General features: G+C 41.6%; 2 protein-coding genes across 4 annotated transcripts; both read left to right on the forward strand.

Annotated features, from left to right (window-relative positions):
- The first annotated feature begins 929 nt into the window (after nucleotides 1-929).
- On the forward strand, nucleotides 930-7,180 carry pnisr (PNN-interacting serine/arginine-rich protein). 3 transcript variants are annotated; one of them, XM_006794810.2, is made up of 12 exons: nucleotides 930-1,017; nucleotides 1,500-1,608; nucleotides 1,731-1,907; nucleotides 2,014-2,249; nucleotides 2,609-2,774; nucleotides 3,092-3,282; nucleotides 3,400-3,540; nucleotides 3,790-3,889; nucleotides 4,489-4,542; nucleotides 4,955-5,149; nucleotides 5,228-6,320; nucleotides 6,840-7,180. In XM_006794810.2, exons 2-12 carry the CDS (start codon nucleotides 1,521-1,523, stop codon nucleotides 6,871-6,873), a joined length of 2,475 nt encoding a protein of 824 aa, XP_006794873.1. In that variant the 5' UTR covers nucleotides 930-1,017; nucleotides 1,500-1,520; the 3' UTR covers nucleotides 6,874-7,180. The 3 variants fall into 3 exon arrangements, with proteins under 3 accessions (XP_006794873.1, XP_035765412.1, XP_006794874.1); XM_035909519.2 differs by having other exon boundaries at nucleotides 4,955-5,146; XM_006794811.2 differs by having other exon boundaries at nucleotides 4,955-5,146; nucleotides 5,231-6,320.
- Nucleotides 7,181-8,869: 1,689 nt separating this feature from the next.
- Nucleotides 8,870-18,721, forward strand: coq3 (coenzyme Q3 methyltransferase). Its single transcript, XM_006794809.3, has 6 exons — nucleotides 8,870-9,414; nucleotides 11,834-11,971; nucleotides 13,745-13,844; nucleotides 15,481-15,732; nucleotides 16,448-16,607; nucleotides 16,925-18,721. Exons 1-6 carry the CDS (start codon nucleotides 9,221-9,223, stop codon nucleotides 17,095-17,097), a joined length of 1,017 nt encoding a protein of 338 aa, XP_006794872.1. The 5' UTR covers nucleotides 8,870-9,220; the 3' UTR covers nucleotides 17,098-18,721.
- The last annotated feature ends 4 nt before the right edge of the window (nucleotides 18,722-18,725 follow it).

The raw sequence follows: 18,725 nt of genomic DNA on the forward strand, positions 1-18,725 counted from the left end.
GGAGAAAAAGATACATGAACACATCCATCACTATGAACTACTTACACTATCTATAACAACTGCTGATATCTAAACCATCCTTAATCTGTTAGTTGTGCTCTTCCCACCTTTCTTTTGAAAGAAAATTAACTATTGACGTCACACAGTTTGCTTTCTTTCAATTCCCTTTCTTTATTTTTATTATAGGCTGTTTTATTTTTTTCTATTCTAATTTTGGAAGTTCGCTCACTCAGCTGAGTTTTGTCAGGGAGCTTGATAATAACAAGAAGAAGAAGAACTGCAGAGAAACGAGCAGTCGAAAACAAAAAAAACGGCGATTCATTACATGCTTAGAAGGGTCCCTACAAACAGGAAGGCCCTGGGTAGATTTGTTGTTTCAAATCCAAATGGCTGTGTTTCTGAATGCACATTGCGGCACATTCTCTATACCCTCTATGACGGTGTACGTTGAAAGGCATCTCGGCATTCCAGTTACATGAAAACTACCCAAGCTATAAATGGGTGCTAAAATCACACTGACATCACCATCTGAAGCCTTTGGCGTGCTGCCTTCACTTGCTGCTCGTACAGAAAAGCTTTCAAGTGGAAAGACTTTTTTCTTCCGTTTCATTTTCAGTTTAATCCCATTTATTCAAGTTTAGACAACAAAATTATTATTTGAGGTTAGGAAATGCACCCATTATAGCTACAAAAAATTAAAATTCATTAAATGTATTTAATAGCTCAAATTAGAACAACAAATTCAACTTTTTTGACATAGGACAAATGAATGTCCTAACACGCACTAAGTTCACAAGCACTGTATTGCACATACAGTCAGAGACTAGATTGAGTATCTCTTCGACTTTTCAAATAATCTTCCAGCAAACTTATACTAACCATGGATACTGAATGATTTGTAACTTTCCTATTTAGTTTGAAGGCAGCAGTTCTTCTTTCGTACTTCCTCCGAGCAGCTCGCATGTACAGCCATTTTGATTTGCGACCGCATCGCCGGAACGAACCCGTCAGGCAAAGGTGGGAATTCTGTAAACTCAAAGCACAGCTTCAGTGTAAATTTCATCCACTCTTCTTTCCCATTATGGCCTAATTTAAATGAGTGAACCTTTGCTTGGTCGTTGAAAAAAATGTGGTGCTAACTGCTGGTTTTCAGACTCAGCCTAGCCTAGCTAATATTAGCTCACGTTAGCATGGCTAAGCTTTCTTAGCTAAAAAAAAAAAAAAAATTAAAAAAACAAAAAAGAACCAAAGCACAATTCCCGAATTAATTTCAGTATCGTATGTAAGTAACGACACAATGTCTCACATTAGGTAGCATCCTAACGTTAAGAGGGAGGTGTCTCCCAACGTACAGCTAGCCGGTCAGTTTGAAGTAGCGTTAGCACTTTATTGCAGCTTGCAATTCCATTGTCATTTGGCAAGTGTAATTCTACACTGACACACCTCTCCATGTTGAGGGTGCACAATACAATTAAATGTAGCTGATCTGGGTGTTTCAGGTGTAAATCGTGAAAGGAGCAATGTGGGACCAGGGAGGACAGCCCTGGCCGCAATGGCCTCTTAGCCAGCAGCAGTGGATGCAATCTTTTCAGCATCAGCATGATCCAGGTTAGTGAGTGATGCTCATGCACCACAAATGGCATTTTTGCTCCCTCAATAAAAAAAATCTAAATATTTTACAATGGATTCAAAAACTGTACTGGCAACTAGTCTTAATGCACTTTTTCCAGGTCAAGTGGACTGGGCAGCCCTGGCGCAAGCATGGATAGCCCAAAAAGAGTCTACAGGAGGAGAGCAGCAGAACATCCAGCCCAATGGTCAGGACATCCCAGGCCTTGAATCTGTTGGACAGAATAATCACAGCAACTTTCAGGGTGACCCAGCATTTGGCAGAATGTGGCAACCAGGTACACAATTAAGCCTTTGAGCCATGGTGCTCCCCCTGGAAAAAACCAAAACAAAAAACTGTGGAGATTTCTCTTGTGGCTTGTTTAAGTATTTTGTGTTTAACAGAATGGGGAATGCATGGCCAGCCCCCTCCTCCTCCACCCCCTGACCAGGCCTGGATCCCTCCAGGGTCAGGACCAATGGATGTGGTGAACCCCAGCGAGGACAGCAACAGCCAGGACAGCGTGGAATTCAACTCTGAAGCCCACCATGGGGTTTACCCCCAGAACAGCCATGGGTATGGGGCACAGCCCGACAGCTACGCCATGGCCCCCATGGCCATGAACCAGTTTGATTATCAGGTATGCAGATGCTACGGTAGAAACTGTTGAAGCGTTTTGGTTTTAGTGTGACAGCCAAGTAGCACGAGAAGGAGCAATCCATAGACACTCTGCCGGGTCCGAGCATCTAGGCGTATCAGTCGTTTGCTTTCTTGATGCTGTGCAGAGGAAGTGTTGGCTTGTTGAGGATCCAGCATGGTTTGTTATTACTTTATTTGTTGAGTTTTTTTTTCTTTTCCCCTTTTAACCCAAGTATACCCTTTAGCTCAGTAAGGAGTGGGGAAAGACAACAGCAACCCCACACCTAGTGACTGCCAAAACAGAGGACCTTTAGTACTTAGAACTGACTTTAATTTTGAGTTTGTGCTGTCTCTCAACAGCATGGAGCTGCCTCATCATTTGCTCCGACACCAGCAGGCTTCCACTCCCCATACTGGCAGGGTCCTCCTCAGAACAGACGAGATGCCAGACCGCCTGGGTTTCGAGACAGGCCAAGATCCCCTATCCAGCTCCCTGTCAAACCTGAGGCCCCAGCAGCACCATTAGGTGAGTCCTGATGTCTGAATTTTTTTTTTTAGTTATCTATTTAAATTCCTGAACTTTCTAGAAACATTTCAAGAAAATGGTATTGAGGTTATGAGATAAATATCAGTAGATGACTATATGTTTAAATAATCGAAGTCCTTATTCCACCTGTGTTGGTTTCATTGTTTGTTTAAAAAAAAAGAGTCAAATTTAAATAGGTGATAGCTGTAGAAACCGATGCACCATATCAATACAACATCTTCTTTGTGTACATGGATTTGTACTGGAATAGTTTAATCGTTTGTAAAATATATGTGGATAACGCGTTTGATCTCCAGATGCTGTAAAGAGACGCACACTACCTGCATGGATCAGAGAAGGTCTTGAAAAGATGGACAGGGAGAAGCAAAAGAAGCTGGAGCGTGAGCGGATGGAGAAGGAGCGTGCAGAAATGGCAAAAGATGACGTTAAAGGCCATGAGGCCGATGAGGGTGGTGATGGCCCACGTCTGCCCCGCAAGAGTAAATTTGTAAGGAACTCGTTTAAGACCCATACTGCAAATAGTTTTGTTTTCCCTCTTTATCTGTAACAATGATTGGCTATGTTTTCTTGATTGAAACTCATTCTTCTCTTCTGTTTGCATCAGGACAGTGATGATGAGGGCAATGATGATAATGACAACGAAGAAAAGATTTCACTAAAGAAAGCATTTTCTGCGCGGAGTCCCTCGCCCCCTGCAGAAGACAGTGAACCTGAAATGACTGAGGAGGAAAAGGAATTCCAGCTGGTCAGTTTGAACTTTCAAATTACATTCAAGTTGTCGGATTTGAGTGTGATTGTGTAGGTTCTCAGTCCGGGTCATGGCAGTTTTTAGTGTTCAAAACGGAGGCAACTGGACTTCTTTTCTGATGTGTAGAGGTGAAATGTGTTTACAAACCAAAAATGTCCAGTTGACTCCTTTTTGAGCGCTTGATTTTAATCTAATTGTTGAAATTGATAAAATATTGAGATGTTTGTTAATTTTTCCTTGTTTTAGATGGTGATGACAAAAACACTCCTGACAGAGATCCTTCTTGAGGTCACAAATGAAGAGATCCTGCATGTGGCTAGAGATACTCACAGGAAAGCCACTCGAGGTCTGGTCTTATATTTTCCTCTTTTTGCATTATCTCTGCTTGTCACAAAAACATTATGTTTAAATCTGGACAGAATTCGTTACGTGCCTCTTAAAATTACTCCGTAACACCCTGTAAGTGAGGGTGACTGAGCAGCATACATCAGAGTATGTCTGTCTGATATGCATTTCCAACCATTCTCTGCTAATGCATCAGGACACAGCAGAGCAGTGTTTGTCACCGACAGTATTTGAAAACCTGTCATGGTATTGGAGGTGCTGCTGAATGGCTGTAAGACTGAATAAAGTCTCAGCGCTGACTCACCTGTAGATACAAGAGACTTCCTCCAGTGAAGTGACTGTGCATTAGTACAGATTGGTTCTTTCGCTCCTGTCCGACTGTTTGACTTGGATGTGTGACAGAAGTTTGTTTGTTAACCCTCTCTCTTTTCTCCATTTCTTTTGTTTTATTTTATATTTTTTTTCTCTTGTTACCAATGGCAGCTCTTGTGAATAGTGCTTTATCTGTGGCCCCCATCCCTTTCTCTAGCGACTCTTGCCTTTGAGAAAATGGCAGTATGTGTTTTAACATGTTGTTCCTGTTGTTGATGTGAATCAAAGCTCCTGCAAAACAGCTGGCACAGTCAAGTGCACTGGCTTCTCTGACCGGTCTCAGTGAGTATCCCTTTTTCTGTCACTGGTGGGGAGGGAAGGGAAATTTCTTTGGTTTATAGTCGGGGTTATTAGTCGGAACGTGGGAAAAGCTGTTGGCACAAAGCGTGACACCCAATATTTCACTGCTACTATTTAAGGCAAAAGTGGCATCTGACTTGCTTTTTAGATCTGTGCTTTGAAATTAGAAGCATGCTCTCAAAGACATTACAGACTGTTGAACGTGTTTAAGAGCTGTATGTATACTCTTTGTTAATAAGAGGTTTACTGGTGTGAAGTATAAAGTTAAACAAGATTAAGTGCCTTTCATGGGGACCTTGAGTTTGGATTGAGTGGTTTCATAAGTGGAACCTGATTTGAGAGCGGATCTTAACAGTTTCCAACACTCAACAACCTGGGGGCTCTGTTGTGGCAGGCGGGCTCGGTGACTATGGTTCAGATGAGAGCGAGGATGAGGATGGCCGTAGCGTCCGAGGATCCGAATCCTCAGACACAGATGAGGAAGAATTACGTCACCGCATCCGGGAGAAGCAGGACGCGTTCCGCCGCAAAGAGCGGGAGATGCAGCTGCTGCAAGAGAAACAAGCTCAGGAGGCGCTGCTAGCACGTGGTAAATATTAAATGACATTTGTGCAATGTGTGTTACTAGTTCACTTTTAACCTGAGTCTTTGTTTTCTGTTTGTACAGAAGAGATGGCAAAGGAGAGATTAAGTAAAGAAAGGGGGGAATATGATGAGAGTCAGTCAGAATATCCACACAAACAGGACATGAAAGAGAGGGAGGCAGAGCCCTTGGCAGACAGGCGCAGGTCCCGTAGTGAGAGGGAGGGTAGTGAGGGAAAGCATTCAGGCAGAGGGAAGGAACGCTCAGGGAGAGGCGGCAGCGATTCTCCCGCCAATGGTCACAGCAGCAGCTCCCGCTCCACCTCCAGCCACAGCAGCAGTCGATCTTCCTCCTCCTCCTCATCTTCCTCAGCATCTTCCCGTAGCTCCTCTCGATCTTCCTCCCCGCGAAGGAAAAGGAGACGTAGTCGCTCCTCATCCCACAAAACCCGGCAGCGCAGCCGCAGCCACAGCTCACACAGGCATCGTAGTGATCGCAGTGAGAAGGGCAGGGACAGGAGGAGGAGCAGTGCAGAGCGATCAGGCCGCCACAAGAAAGATCGCAGTGATTCCAGGGAGCGCAGGAGTCGAAGGAGTAGATCTAGGTCCAGAGACAGGGCCAGAGAGAGGGCCAGAGGAAGTCGCAGTCGCAGCAGGGACAGGGATAGAGAGAGGAAAAGGAGCCGGGAACACAGGGACAGCAGTCATAGTCGCAGCAGCAAACATAAACAAAAGGCCTCTAGCAAAGACAGAGAGAGGAGGAGGGAAAGGAGTCGTAGTCATGAGAAAGACAAGAAAAAGAAGGATAAAGATAGAGACAAAGAGGTGGATAAAAAGAAGGAAAAGCCAAAGACCAAAGAGAAGGAAAAGGAGAAGGAAAAAGGGAGCTCTGTAGTTAGTGAAGAGAATGGCAAATCGAAGAAAAGGAAAGAGAGCGAGTTAGGAACCGATTCTCAAACTGACAAGCACTCGCGACATGATAGTAAAGCCAGCAAGAAGGGCTCGGCCAAAGCTAGCAAGAGGCACTCAGACTCTGACTCAAGTAGATCCCCCTCCCCTGAAGTTAGCAAGGAAAAAAAATATAAGAAATCCAAACGTAGTCGCTCAAGATCGACGGAAAAATCTCACAAGTCTGGTAAGAAGGCAAGCCGCAAACACAAGTCTAAGTCGCGATCAAGGTAGTATTCGTTTTTTTCTCTTTCAAAATACTGTATAATACTGTTTTCATTGTGATTTCTCTCGAGTCTTTGATCTGTTTTAGTAGCTGAGAGGAAAATGTTGGCTGTTATGAAAATTTAATGTTTAATACAGCTACACGTGCCTGACTGTGTAAAGTCAGGTCTCATGAATTAAAGGCTTAAATCTTTCACAACGGTTTTCTATGTCAAATGCAAATATGCCATTACTGAATACTAGCAAGTACCGCTTCCCTAGAACATCTGCCTGATTTGTCTGGTTCCTGGCCAAAATAGACGGCGAAAATGTCAAATTGAGCCAAACAAACAAATTTGTCTTTTCGCCATGTTCTGCAGTTTAATTTGCATCTGTAGAATTTGTATAACATTAGTTTTTATGGAAGTTTTCTGACGTATTTATAGTCTTGACAGTATTTTTGGTGAAACGTGTTTTGTTCTGTTGTGCACTGCAATCAGTGTCATTAGTGCAGGAATAATGTCGTGTTCATAACTTTCTTTCAGGTCGACGTCTCCCTCCCGTCGTAGCAGACGCTGAGGAGCACAGTCACTGCCCTGATCTGTGCACTTTGCCATTTTAAATTCCATGAGTTGAACAGGCTTGTCTCATTATAGAGGCAGTTGTGTAGGTGAAAACCCCCTCATACTTTTCTTTTACTGTAAATATGTTCTTTTTAAAGTGTGCCTGAAGAACAAGTTTGAATGGTAGGAGTTTCCATTATCATGCACAGTTTAATTACACACTAAAAAACTCAAGTGAAACTGTGTATATTTTAAAAAAAGATTAACTTTTTCTCCAATTATTGTAAGATGTCTAATAAACTGTTTCTTGTCTTGCCTCACTACCTCTCTGACCTTAATTCAGTATTTACTAACACAGTATTTAATGATGCGCGTTACAATTGCATTAAACTTAACCATACAAAGCAGGATCCTGCTATTTCCCTGAGATTACAATAATTTCCACTTTAAGGCTGCATGTGTTCAGCTGTCAGTGCTGCTGCATGGAAGTAGTGTTAATCATGTGATGCAAAAACTGTGCATTGATAGAATGAATGGTAGAACGTAACTTAAAACATTTTCTCAGTTTTCTGAAGAACGGTTGCTTTGTCCATAAGTATTTACAAGTTATGCTACTTCTGTTCCACTAGGTACTGCTAATGGTGCACTTTGTATTCCTTACCATATTTTATATACGTTTTAGAGTGTCACTTTTTAAACTAAATCTACATGTTTATTGCTGTTTTGTTATAGATAAAGCAATGCAGCAATATTTAAGTGATTAAATAAGTTATTTTAATCAAATCAATTTAGATCTACAACATCAAACTGTAACTCTTAAAAATCTAAAAGGTTGTTTTGTATAAGAACTTTTACTTTAGGAAAAAAATATTTTTGATGCTGTAGTTAGGATAATGGTTTCTGTTTAAAGCATCGAATTGCTTGTTTGTTCATACTGAAAAACAGTTATTCAATATAAAATAATATTAACACTTCAGTAGTTTCACTTCTTACATAACACATCGTTAAAGGCTCTCAGCTGCAGGTCAGCCTGAAAATCATGCCCAGTGTTTGGTACACCATTGTTTCTGATCTTTTTTTCATCCTTTTTTTTTTTTTTGTTTAATCCTGGAACATAAAAATATAACATGAGCATATCCAGACAGTTTTCTGAAAGGTGATGCTTGGATTTGGCCTTGGAAAAAAAAAAAACTCAATGTAATGCATCCCAACACTGAGTCCAAGTGCTGACAAATGGGGAGCACAGGTTACTGTACCACATGAGTACTGGAAGCCTGTGCAGGTTAAATGCTTAATCACATTTAGAATTTGGAGACAACAGTCAACACAAAAATCTTCATCTCACGTCCCTCAAACCATTCAGCTGTTTCCACTGTGCCAGAAACGCTCTTGTCATAGGTGATCTTACTGTTTTGTTCCACATGTGAACATAATACAAGTTATCACAAATTACACCCTAGTAGTAAAAAAATAGTCATCAGTAACATATGATTGGCCAGTGAAGTTATCAGTTTTGGTTTTTCCGCAATGAGTAAACTTTTTTTCTGTTTGTACAGAGATGATTGGCACTTTTTAAAAAAAAATGAAACTATAGTTAAATGTTTGATCAGGCATTACAACTGAGAGTATGACTCCCACAAATCCATTTTAAAACATAAATTAAAAAACTGGGAACAAACAGAAAGCTGTCGAACTTCCATTTCCTACTGTGCAAACACTGATTTTTAGTGAGTGATTTGCAATATCCGATTTCTTTACTGATGGATCCTATTAACCAGCAAGTGATTACTGGGTAAAAAAGTGTATTGGACAAATGAAACTTAACCAAAGTCATTAGACTCTACATTGTCCAGTTGGTCAGGTCTCAACTGGGACTTTTTAATTTTTAAACAATTAAGGAAGAACTTGGCATCACTGCTCATATTTATTTTTTTCGAATACCATAGAGCAGACACAAGCAGTCAAAAAAGAAAACTGGCATAGCATAAAATTAAATATATAAAATATAAATAAATGAAGAGTGGCAGAGGCACTGGGTCCTTAGCAGCTCAAGAGGAAGTGGGGAATAATTGAAAAAGATAGTCAACGTCAATGATGACGAAACTGAAAATAGTAACTGTAATCTGGAAGCAGGCTTTACAGGGGAGCATCTCGCTGGTTTTACCTGAGAGGCCCGAGAAACTAGAGTGGAGAAGTGGGCTCATCTCCAAAGGCAGAGGAGGGCAGCAGTGCAACGGCGACGGTGAGAGCTGCGCTTAAATCTCAGCGTAGAAGAAGAAGGAAAACCAGCGACGCTGAACTCCAAAGACGAAGAAGACTGTTTATTATGAACTTCACAGCTAGTACCTCGATGGTTTTATGACATGTACTCCAACAAGTTTCGCCGCCTCATGTTAGGGCTGCACTGCCTTAAAACGACCGCTGTTTGCGGCCTGGCCCAGAGGGCCGCAGGTCGAAGCGGGTTCGGCTGGACTGCGGTGTGTAAACAGCGGACACTGTGGCTGCAGAGGAGCGCCTGTCGGGAGATAGAGCGACGTGCTGTGTTCCGTCATAACTGGTATTTAGCAGACACACTCGTGTGGTGACACCTTCCTTTACAGTGCCACATTGTATAAGAATATTTAGGGGGCCGGAAGCAGGGCTAGAAATCAGTATTCAAGTTTAAAAAACAAAACAAAACTGTAAAACCCAGTGAAATTTAGCAGCATACAGCTACTGCTTAGACTAAATATGTTATGGAAATAATTCTAATTATTACTCTGAAATTTAATACAAGCATCATTTTGCATCCAGAAAGATAGTCAGGTTTGTCATTTTGTTAAATGAACTGGACTGATTCTTGAAATGTGTGATGCTCCTCCAATGCACTGCCTTATAGTCAAAGTATCTTAAAGTTGAGTATCTTTGTGGATGATAACATATTAGAAAGGCTTCCAAGCAGATTATCTCTGCACAAACCGATTCATTGCTTACAGACACGATTTTCAGTGTCTTCATGTGTCCTGTGGCTGAACACTTTCACCAAATGTTTTAGAACACTAAAAATGCTGCGTTTTTCTTTTACTCAAGCGATAGCATTTTGAGCGTGTGACTTATGCATGAACTAAAAAACAAAATTCGGCACAATTCAGCATTTGTAAAAATTTGCACGTCACCAGAGACTGCATCATTACCGAACCGTTTTACACGGTTTTTTTTACACGTCTTTACTTGGTTTTAGCAAGATGAACTGAATGAAATGAGTACTGAGGGTCAAATGCCAGCACAAGTACCTTTTTTTTTAGAATTTGCAATTTGCATCTTCAGAAGCTATATGTTTGATGTCAGTAACAAAAGGACGTATTTTGCTTGTTAGATTAACTCATTTTTTTCAGTTTTACTGCACTCAGTATGTCCAAAGTATGATGAGCACAGCAGAACGCAAAATACTGGATAGGATAAGAAAAGCAGCAAGCTCACAATGATATTGATATTGGTACATAGCCCAACACAGTGCATCCAGAAAGTACACGACTGCTGGTGTTTCATCATGTTACATCCTCATTCCAAAATGATTAAATTCATTATTTACCTAAAAAATACACACAATAGCCCATAATGACACGGTTAATAAAAGGTTTGCTTTAAATTCTTTTAAATTTACTAAAAATAGCAAACAAATATGTTTATATATGTATTCAAAGCCCCCGCTATGACACTCAAAATCATGTACATCCTGGTTCCACTGGTCATCTGACAGATGATTCTATAACTTGATTGGAGTCCACCTGTCTAAATAAGGCCCCATAGTTAACAGTGCATGTTGGAGCACAAACAAAGCAAAGAATTGTCTGCAGACCTCTGACACAGGATTTTATTGAGGCACAAATCTGGAGAAGGTTACAGAAATATTACTCTTCATCAAAAGTATCACCATCAAGTGTAAATAGGAGAAGTTCTACCTGAGTCAGGCAGATGACCAAGAAAGCGATTGTCAGTCTGACAGAGCTCTAGCGTGGAGAGAGGAGAAACTTCCAGAAGGATAATCATTTCTCCAGCATTACGCCAATCAGGCCTGTATGGGAGAGGGTCAGACAGAAGCCAATTCTCAATAAAAGGCACAAGACAGCCCACCTGGAGTTTACCAAAAGTCACTTGAAGGACTCTCAGACCATGAGAAACAAAGTTCTTGAAATTGAAACAAAGATTGAGCTCTTTGACCTGAATGCTAAACATCATGTCTGGTGGAAACAAGATATCGCTCATCACCTGGCCAATACCATCCCTACAGTGAAGCTTGGTGGTGGTAGAATCATGCTGGGAGATGTTTTTTGGCAGCAGGAACTGGGAGACTAGTCAGCCTTAGTGTGGATCTCAGACTGGGGCGAAGGTTCATCTTCCAACAGGACAACAACACTAAGCACACAGCCAAAATAACAAAGGAGTGACTTTAGCCAGAGCCCGGACTTGAACATGATTGAAGTTTGAGATCTGAAAATGGCTGTGTACCAACTCCCACTCTGTCCAACCTGATGGAGCTTGAGAGTTTCTGCAAAGAAGAATGAGAGAAACTGCCCAAAGATAGGTGTGCAAAGCGTGTAGCATTAAACTGAGCAAAGACTTTGAATACTTACATGGCATATTTCTTTTCTATTTTTAATAAAATTGCAAGAATTTCAAGCAAACCTTTTTACTCATTATGAAGTGAAAATCGAGTCCATGTTGGAATAAGGCTTTAACATGACAAAATGTGGAACAAGTGAAGCGCTGTGTATACTTTTTGGAATATGTGTGCAAACAGCTCGACTCCACACACTCAACACAGCTGTCGGGCTACTCAGCTGCAGGTTCTGGAGAAGAATTTTGAATCAAAAAGTATAGTGAGATTTTTATTATTTATTATTTACACTATATAACAGTCTTTTATTGGTTCCTTGTTTATTTGGCTTGGTTGTTTCCACTTTAATGCCTGTTTTTTGTTTTTTTTCCACATGCAGCGTTCGGTCAGCCTCTCACAGCACCGTGGACCCTGATGAACTGAGGAAGTTCCAGTCGTTGGCAAACAAGTGGTGGGATGAACAGGGAGAATTTGCAGCTCTTCACGCCATGAACGACCTGAGGGTGCCTTTTATACGGTACACAATCCGCCCGTCAATCATCATCAGAGGCGCCAACAGATGGTGTCAACGTAAAATAACCCAAAGGAAAGCCGGGCGGCCTCGTGGTATCAGGATACAAGAAAAAATAAGAGAAATTGAAAGTGACAGGGTTCTTCCAAAGATCAGTACATTTTCAGCCAATAGTGTTTCAGCTGCTTTGGCTCTACACGTGTGCATGTTTTGGGGGTCGGCTGGGGCTGTTTTGATTGATAAGATCTGTTGTTCGGGACCCTTCGCTGTAATCATGACAGCCATCCAGCCAAGAGCCCAGTGCTGTGTTCCCCTCCCCCACCCTGGGATCTTCTTGGTGGTGGTGGTGGTGGTGATGATGATGTGTGCTTATGGTGACAGTATGACAGATCTAGTGTCAGTGATGTCTGAGTGGGGATGATTTGCCCAATAACATTTTACCCTCAGGGCAAGTTGAAATGAGAGACAGCAGCAGTGCTGCCACTGTTGCTGCTGGAGCTCTGCGACTGATAGTTCATCCTGCCATGGTGCCTTATTTTCTTCATTGTTTCAGTGTGTGCTTTAGTTCTGTAATACATGGTGTTGTACACAGACTCAGGATCTGTGCAGATACCCCGCGTAGTAACCAAATGCAATGTCTTTAACAAAACAGGGTTTAGTGTTTGATTTGCCTTAGTTATTAGCAAAATGGTCTACTTCTATTTTGTCCTCAAAATGTTACACTGACAGCAATACAGTGAATCATAACTATACATGCAATGGTGACAAATTAAAGGAAAAAAAATCTGCCCTTTATTGTGAGGAATTCCGAGTTTCCATCATACTTGTCCTCTTATCAAAGGATGGGGTCACTGGAAATCATTACAATGAAGAAACAGATTTATGTCCTGATGGGAGTGGTCTTTTCCAAGATGGCAGTTGTAACCTTCTGTAGGACATGAGTGGGTCACTGAAAGGTTTGATTATTATGAAAATGATGCGAACCATATGCTACAGTTTTCACAGTCAGCTGATCTCAACGAAGTTGAACACGGAGATATTTGGATCCATGTGATAGATGGCTTACTCTACCAGCATCACCAAAGTGAGGGAACACAGTATGATAGGGGAAAAAATGTAGAGGTCATTATTTGACTTTTTATTCATTGTGTATGCAAATTTACCTGTTTGACAAAATGTTTACCCACAGTTTCTAAAATATAAAGTTGGAAAACACTCAGAAATACTTCAGGTTTGAGACTGAATTTCTTTTTGAGGTTTTTGGTTCATTAAGTCAAAGTAAATTTTATGAAAATAATCACTGAGTTCATGCTAACAGTAATGGTTTATCATGTGCTGATAGTTCAGCAGTAGCTTTTGTCTGGCTCTGTCTGGGTGGTGGTAGTGCGAGGAGGTAGTTAGATGGATGTAAGTATATTTTGGCACCTTAGCAGAGCTTTAATGACGAGCATGATGTGCAGTCAGGTCTCAGCCTATTCCCATGTTTCGGGCCTCAGGCAGGAGGCTGTCGGACTGCATATTAAGGAAGGAAGTGAGGATGCTTGTTTGCTGGCTGACACTGTTGCTCGGAGCGATTTGAGAGAAGATGGTGTAATACAGCATGGAGCTACCCCTACACTTCCTCATGCTAAGCGGCTTCTCATAGACTTTGGAGGTTCACAATTTCATATGTGCCCACTGTTCTTTTACTTTTAAGCGTTAGGTCTGTTGTAGAGTATTCTGAAATATCTTGAAGACTTGGGAACGGGATATATTTTTATATATTTTTACCTTGCACAGGGATAACCTGCTGAATGTGCACAGAGCGCGCCATCCCGGGAAGCCACTCGCAGGACTGAAGATCCTGGACGTCGGTTGTGGAGGAGGCCTGCTCACAGAGGTAAAAAGCGTCCGAAAGCTGCAGACTCAGAGCAAACAACAGCGCCAAAGAAAAGCGTCTTTCCTGCTACATATTATCTGTCTGGGCGCAATTGTTTCAATTGCTACCTTTCACGTCACATTGAGTCTTTTCTTCCCTCGTGCAGCGTAAATATGTGCCTTCGATGTGCTTCAGTGCCAGGCTTCTCACATGCATACGCAGCAGAGCCCGGATAAACATTTCAACGTCAGCCCGGTGCTCGTTCTGCTTTGATCTGACTGGTCACGGCGTGGTGGATCGGACAGTCGGTCGTTTACAGTTGTTTATCTGTTTGTTAGCGCTGATAGCTGCATGACCGGGACGAAGCGTTGATGTGAGCTGAGGACTCACCAGCTGTGCTGTGTGATCTCTGAAGACAAAATCAGGTCCTGTTCTTATACAGCTCTGTCACACAGGTTGTCTTATTGAGACACAGACACACATGATAAGAGCGCCTGTTAAGGCTGTGACTGTTATTGTGTGTCTGACCGTCTCTTAGCTAACAGTCCTACCATCACACGGGATCAGCGGCGGAAGGATGGATATCAGGCCCCTGGGCAAAAAAGCTCTTCAGTCAGACTTGGATGTTTAGCTTTTGTCCACAGGAGGGCACCATTCACACCAAACCCTTATTTAGTGCATGTTCCTGCATATCGCTGCTGTTTTTTCCCACTCTCTTTACAGTGCCAGCACAGCGTCTTGTGGAGATGAAATGATGCATTGCTGCCATGATTGATATTGTTTTAAATTTCATGAGTTGTTTATTTATTTATTACTCAACAACCACAAAATCTCTTGTATTAATTGACATGTTTTAGATATATTATAAAAGCCTAACATTGAATTCAAATAACTCTCATTCGACCTACACTGTGCTGTATTTACCTGCATGTAAAACAACAGTCCCCATTTACTAGTTCTTCTTCATATGAAGATGGACAGGTTATGGGTGAGTGTGGATGAAGTGAATGATGGAAGTCAGGAAATTTTCTTTCTCTCATTAAATTTTGTATTCCACAATTTAATAGTTCATGCAAATCTGTGCCTATTACCCCCCAGTGAATATATTACTGTAGATAAACATAAGGCGTGTTGAAATGTGAGTTCCAACACATAATCAGTGACTTCACAGTCAAATGAGCACAGCATCCTGAAGAAGACAGGTTAGATAACAAAGCAGTAACATTTCAAGTTTGTTAGTGCAACATTATTTGTGTGTAAGAGTCAAGTTTTTCTACTAAGACTAAGTAAAATATATGAGTTATTGTGATACAGATATATATATTTTTATAATGCAAGACAAATGTTGCTCATATTGTTAGCTGTTGTGGTTGAACAGTGACCTATTTTTGAAGTATTTAGCATGGTTAATATGATTGATGTATAATGTTGTATTTGTCATCCAAAGAGGACAATGAAAAATCGTATTCTTATTCCTCAAAGCTAATGCAACTAATATATTATTCATTTAAAATGTGTGCTTTGTCTACTTTTATCATTTTTAATATGGTTTTGTACTGTCTGTTCTTCTTTTAAGTGAATCGTATTTGGCTCTGCTTAAAAAAAAAAATTAAAAAAAAGTTTGACGTGCAGTTCTCTGCTCCTCATCCTCCTCCAGCCCCTGGGTCGTCTGGGAGCTAAAGTTTTGGGTATAGATCCAGTGGAAAACAGCATTGGCACCGCCCAGCTGCATTCGTCCTTTGACCCGGACCTATGTGAGCGGGTGTCCTACCAGGTGTGCACCCTGGAAGAGCTCTCAGGAGGAGAGGATGAAGGAGCGGGACACTTTGACGCCGTGGTGGCGTCTGAGGTTGTAGAACATCTGGCTGACCTGGAAACGTTCGCCTTCTGCTGCTGCCAAGTGCTAAAGGTGCTGTTTGTTGTTTTGTTTTGTTTTTTAATACCTTGACTTAGATATTTGTGTATTAATACTGCACTTGTGTTTGCATATCAGGTAGAGGTTCCCACTCTTTGAATTAGACAGTTATGGGTGACTGAGTCAGCACCGGGCCGGACCGGGGTCTGTGGATGGCCTGCTGTGTTTTTCTGTGTGTGCCTTGTACTTATCATTGAAGAGATTTAGTGAAAGCTGTGGTCCATACTGCAGCCTGGGGGTCAGAATCTCCTAGTTTAGTGGGCCAAAAGTAGCTGACAGGGGGGGAAAAAGCTTAATGCAGGTGGTTAAGTCATGACTGGACTTCTTTCTCTCTCTCTCTGGTCTAAATCTTTCTTCTGCACTTTCATTAAAAAAAACAAACATTTATATGTACTTTTCTTGACCACGCATACATATATTTTTTTGATGCTCATGCTTTTATTTATTTTTTCTCTCCCCTCCTGTTCAACCTATTTTCTTGGGCTCGTTGAACTTTGAGGTTTGGCATCCTTCCATGTTGCGCGCGCTGGATTTTGTCCTCTGAAAGCCTTAAATCCATTCTATAAATACCCTGCTGCCTCTCGTAGAAGAGCTCCTCCCTTGTATATCACCTGCAGAGGTGTCATGAAATGTGTTTCCAGAAGTAACGCAGTCTATTTAATTTATATTTCATGAATCAAACCTTTCCATTTTTGCTCCCTGTGTGCAGCCAGGTGGCTCACTCTTCATCACGACTATAAATAAAACCAACCTGTCCTACGTGCTGGGCATTGTTGTAGCGGAGCAGCTGCTGCGCATCGTGCCCGACGGGACCCACGACTGGGAGAAGTTTGTCAGCCCAGTAGACCTGGAACGCCTCCTGGAGTCTCGTAAGTCCCTTTGGAGGGAGAAAAAAAGAAGCTCCCACTGATCATAGAAAACAGACTAAAAATGCAGTTGTTTTTTTAAATTTTTTTTTATTTTTAAATAATTAAGTGGGCAAATGTGGAACTAAGTAAATATACCATATTACAAAAGGTCGCTGCAAGATGTAAAAGTTTTTTTTAAACAGCAGTAAATTTTGAGGATTTCTGTGTCCATAAATTGTCTGCAAAGCTCATTTTATAATTCGTGTTCAGAAGTAGTGCAAAATTAAAAATCTAATTTTGCCTTTTGTGTTGACATCAGTGTCTTCCTTCTTTGTTAGATGGTTTCTCGGTGCAGTCTGTCAAAGGAATGCTGTACAACCCCCTGTCGGGAGCCTGGAGCTGGACCGACAGCACTGCCATCAACTACGCCCTCCATGCCGTCAAACTGAGAAAACAGGCTGAGGACAGCAGCCTCCACCCAGAGGACCACACCATAGAAAGTAGCAGCTGAGCCACGCCACGCCACTTGAGAAGAAATCCAAAAATGAGAAATAATAACTCAGACGCGAGCGGCCCTGACATCCTGTCGGCCAGCTGTGACGCAGCACATGAGACTGAGTTTATTCAAGGAAAGGGACAAACTGCCTGCAGATAGAATTAGAGATGTGCTGCATTTGGCAGACCCATTGATGCTGTGCTGTGCTGCATGAGTGCTGAATACATGTCTAGTGTTTGATAAGCTGTGTAAAGCAACGGTGCATCCTTTAATTGTGTAATCATTTTCAGCATATGCTGTCCTGCGTCATTGTAGTGTTTGAGGGTGAATAGTTAAAGGTTTGCAACATCCTCCATTAAAACTGACATCACATCAGTTTGATTTCTCAAGAATGAAAGCATGAGAGTGAAAAATGTGATTTATTTTGAATGCTAACAAAAAACAAACAAACATGATTTCAGGTTTTTAGATGTTAATATTAATTTATATTTTGTGTCCACAGAGGGGAGGGGCAACCATTTCCTGTGGGATTATAAGGGGTCTGGTCTCATGTGGAAGTATTACATAATACAGATCTCCCTCGTGCAGAGAATAAGTCATGCTTGCATGATGGTCTTAAAGAGACCAGAAATATGACTGTAGAACATGTGCAGAAGCTAAAAGAGCACACTGTGAGGACTGAACACTACACCTATTTCAATTTCAGATATGTTGACATTTCACTGGTTTAAAAAAAAAAAAGCTCTTTGTATATACATATTTTAAAAAGAACTCACCCTCTGGGGGGGTGGTATGTGTGTGCTCCTCATGTTCAGGTCCTCTACCAGAGGCCTGAAAGTTAGAGTGCTCTGTGCAGTATCTTAGCTGGTCCTTGGACTGCACTCTCCTGGATGGAGACCTTTGATGTTGTGCCTGGAATCTGCTCAAACTAATTTTCCAGCTCCTTTATGCTTCTATTACCACTAGGACCACTTTGGACTTTACCTTCCACATCTGCTCCAGATGTTTCTTCAGCACCTGGTTCTCCATTTTCTTGTGCTCCTTTTTCCCAATGTTGCTGTCCGGTAGGATTACAACATCTATGACAACTGCGGTCTTCTGTTCCTTGTCAACAACCACTACAATACTGTTTGGTTTGCCAGCAGCTTCTATGTGGAAGTGGAAGTCCCACATGACCTTACTCCTGTTGTTCTCAACCACCTTTTGTGATTGAGGACTTGGGGACTTCTAGTCCATATGCAGCACAGATGTTCCTGTACACTATCACAGCCACTTGGTTGTGCCTCTACATCTATGCAGTTCCAGCTTGCTTCTTACATCCTATTACTATATGTTGGATAGTCTCTGGGGCACCTTTGCACACTGTTCAACTTTGTTCCCTTTGTAGACTCAACCCTCTATCTGATGCCTAGAGTCTGTTCTTGTGCTGCTGTGTTAGAGACTCTGCGCTGTGCTTTAAGTCTGTGTTGTGCCAGAAAAATGATTTCAGGAATTTGCCCCAAAATGATTGTCTATATTTAAACTGTTTTAAATGACTTGTCAACCCACAATCTGTCAAACCCATGACAAGCATATCTCTTAAGAATGCTATCAAGCCATTTTGAGCCAGAAATAAAACAGTCCTGTCACAAGGTAAGAAGCTG

This window comes from Neolamprologus brichardi, chromosome 11 (assembly GCF_056152115.1).
Source record: "Neolamprologus brichardi isolate AB-2024 chromosome 11, ASM5615211v1, whole genome shotgun sequence".
Taxonomy (NCBI): Eukaryota; Metazoa; Chordata; class Actinopteri; order Cichliformes; family Cichlidae; genus Neolamprologus; species Neolamprologus brichardi.

What these genes read in the sequence shown, in the direction of transcription:
- pnisr (XM_006794810.2), top strand. Translation starts at nt 1,521, where the DNA reads ATGTGGGACCAGGGAGGACAGCCCTGGCCGCAATGGCCTCTTAGCCAG. An exon ending in TGGCAGAATGTGGCAACCAG is followed by an intron (nt 1,908 to 2,013) that starts GTACACAATTAA and finishes TGTGTTTAACAG; the next exon opens with AATGGGGAATGCATGGCCAG. An exon ending in AAGTCTAAGTCGCGATCAAG is followed by an intron (nt 6,321 to 6,839) that starts GTAGTATTCGTT and finishes ACTTTCTTTCAG; the next exon opens with GTCGACGTCTCCCTCCCGTC.
- coq3 (XM_006794809.3), top strand. Translation starts at nt 9,221, where the DNA reads ATGTACTCCAACAAGTTTCGCCGCCTCATGTTAGGGCTGCACTGCCTT. An exon ending in GCTGTGTTCCGTCATAACTG is followed by an intron (nt 9,415 to 11,833) that starts GTATTTAGCAGA and finishes TTCCACATGCAG; the next exon opens with CGTTCGGTCAGCCTCTCACA. An exon ending in CTGAGGGTGCCTTTTATACG is followed by an intron (nt 11,972 to 13,744) that starts GTACACAATCCG and finishes TACCTTGCACAG; the next exon opens with GGATAACCTGCTGAATGTGC.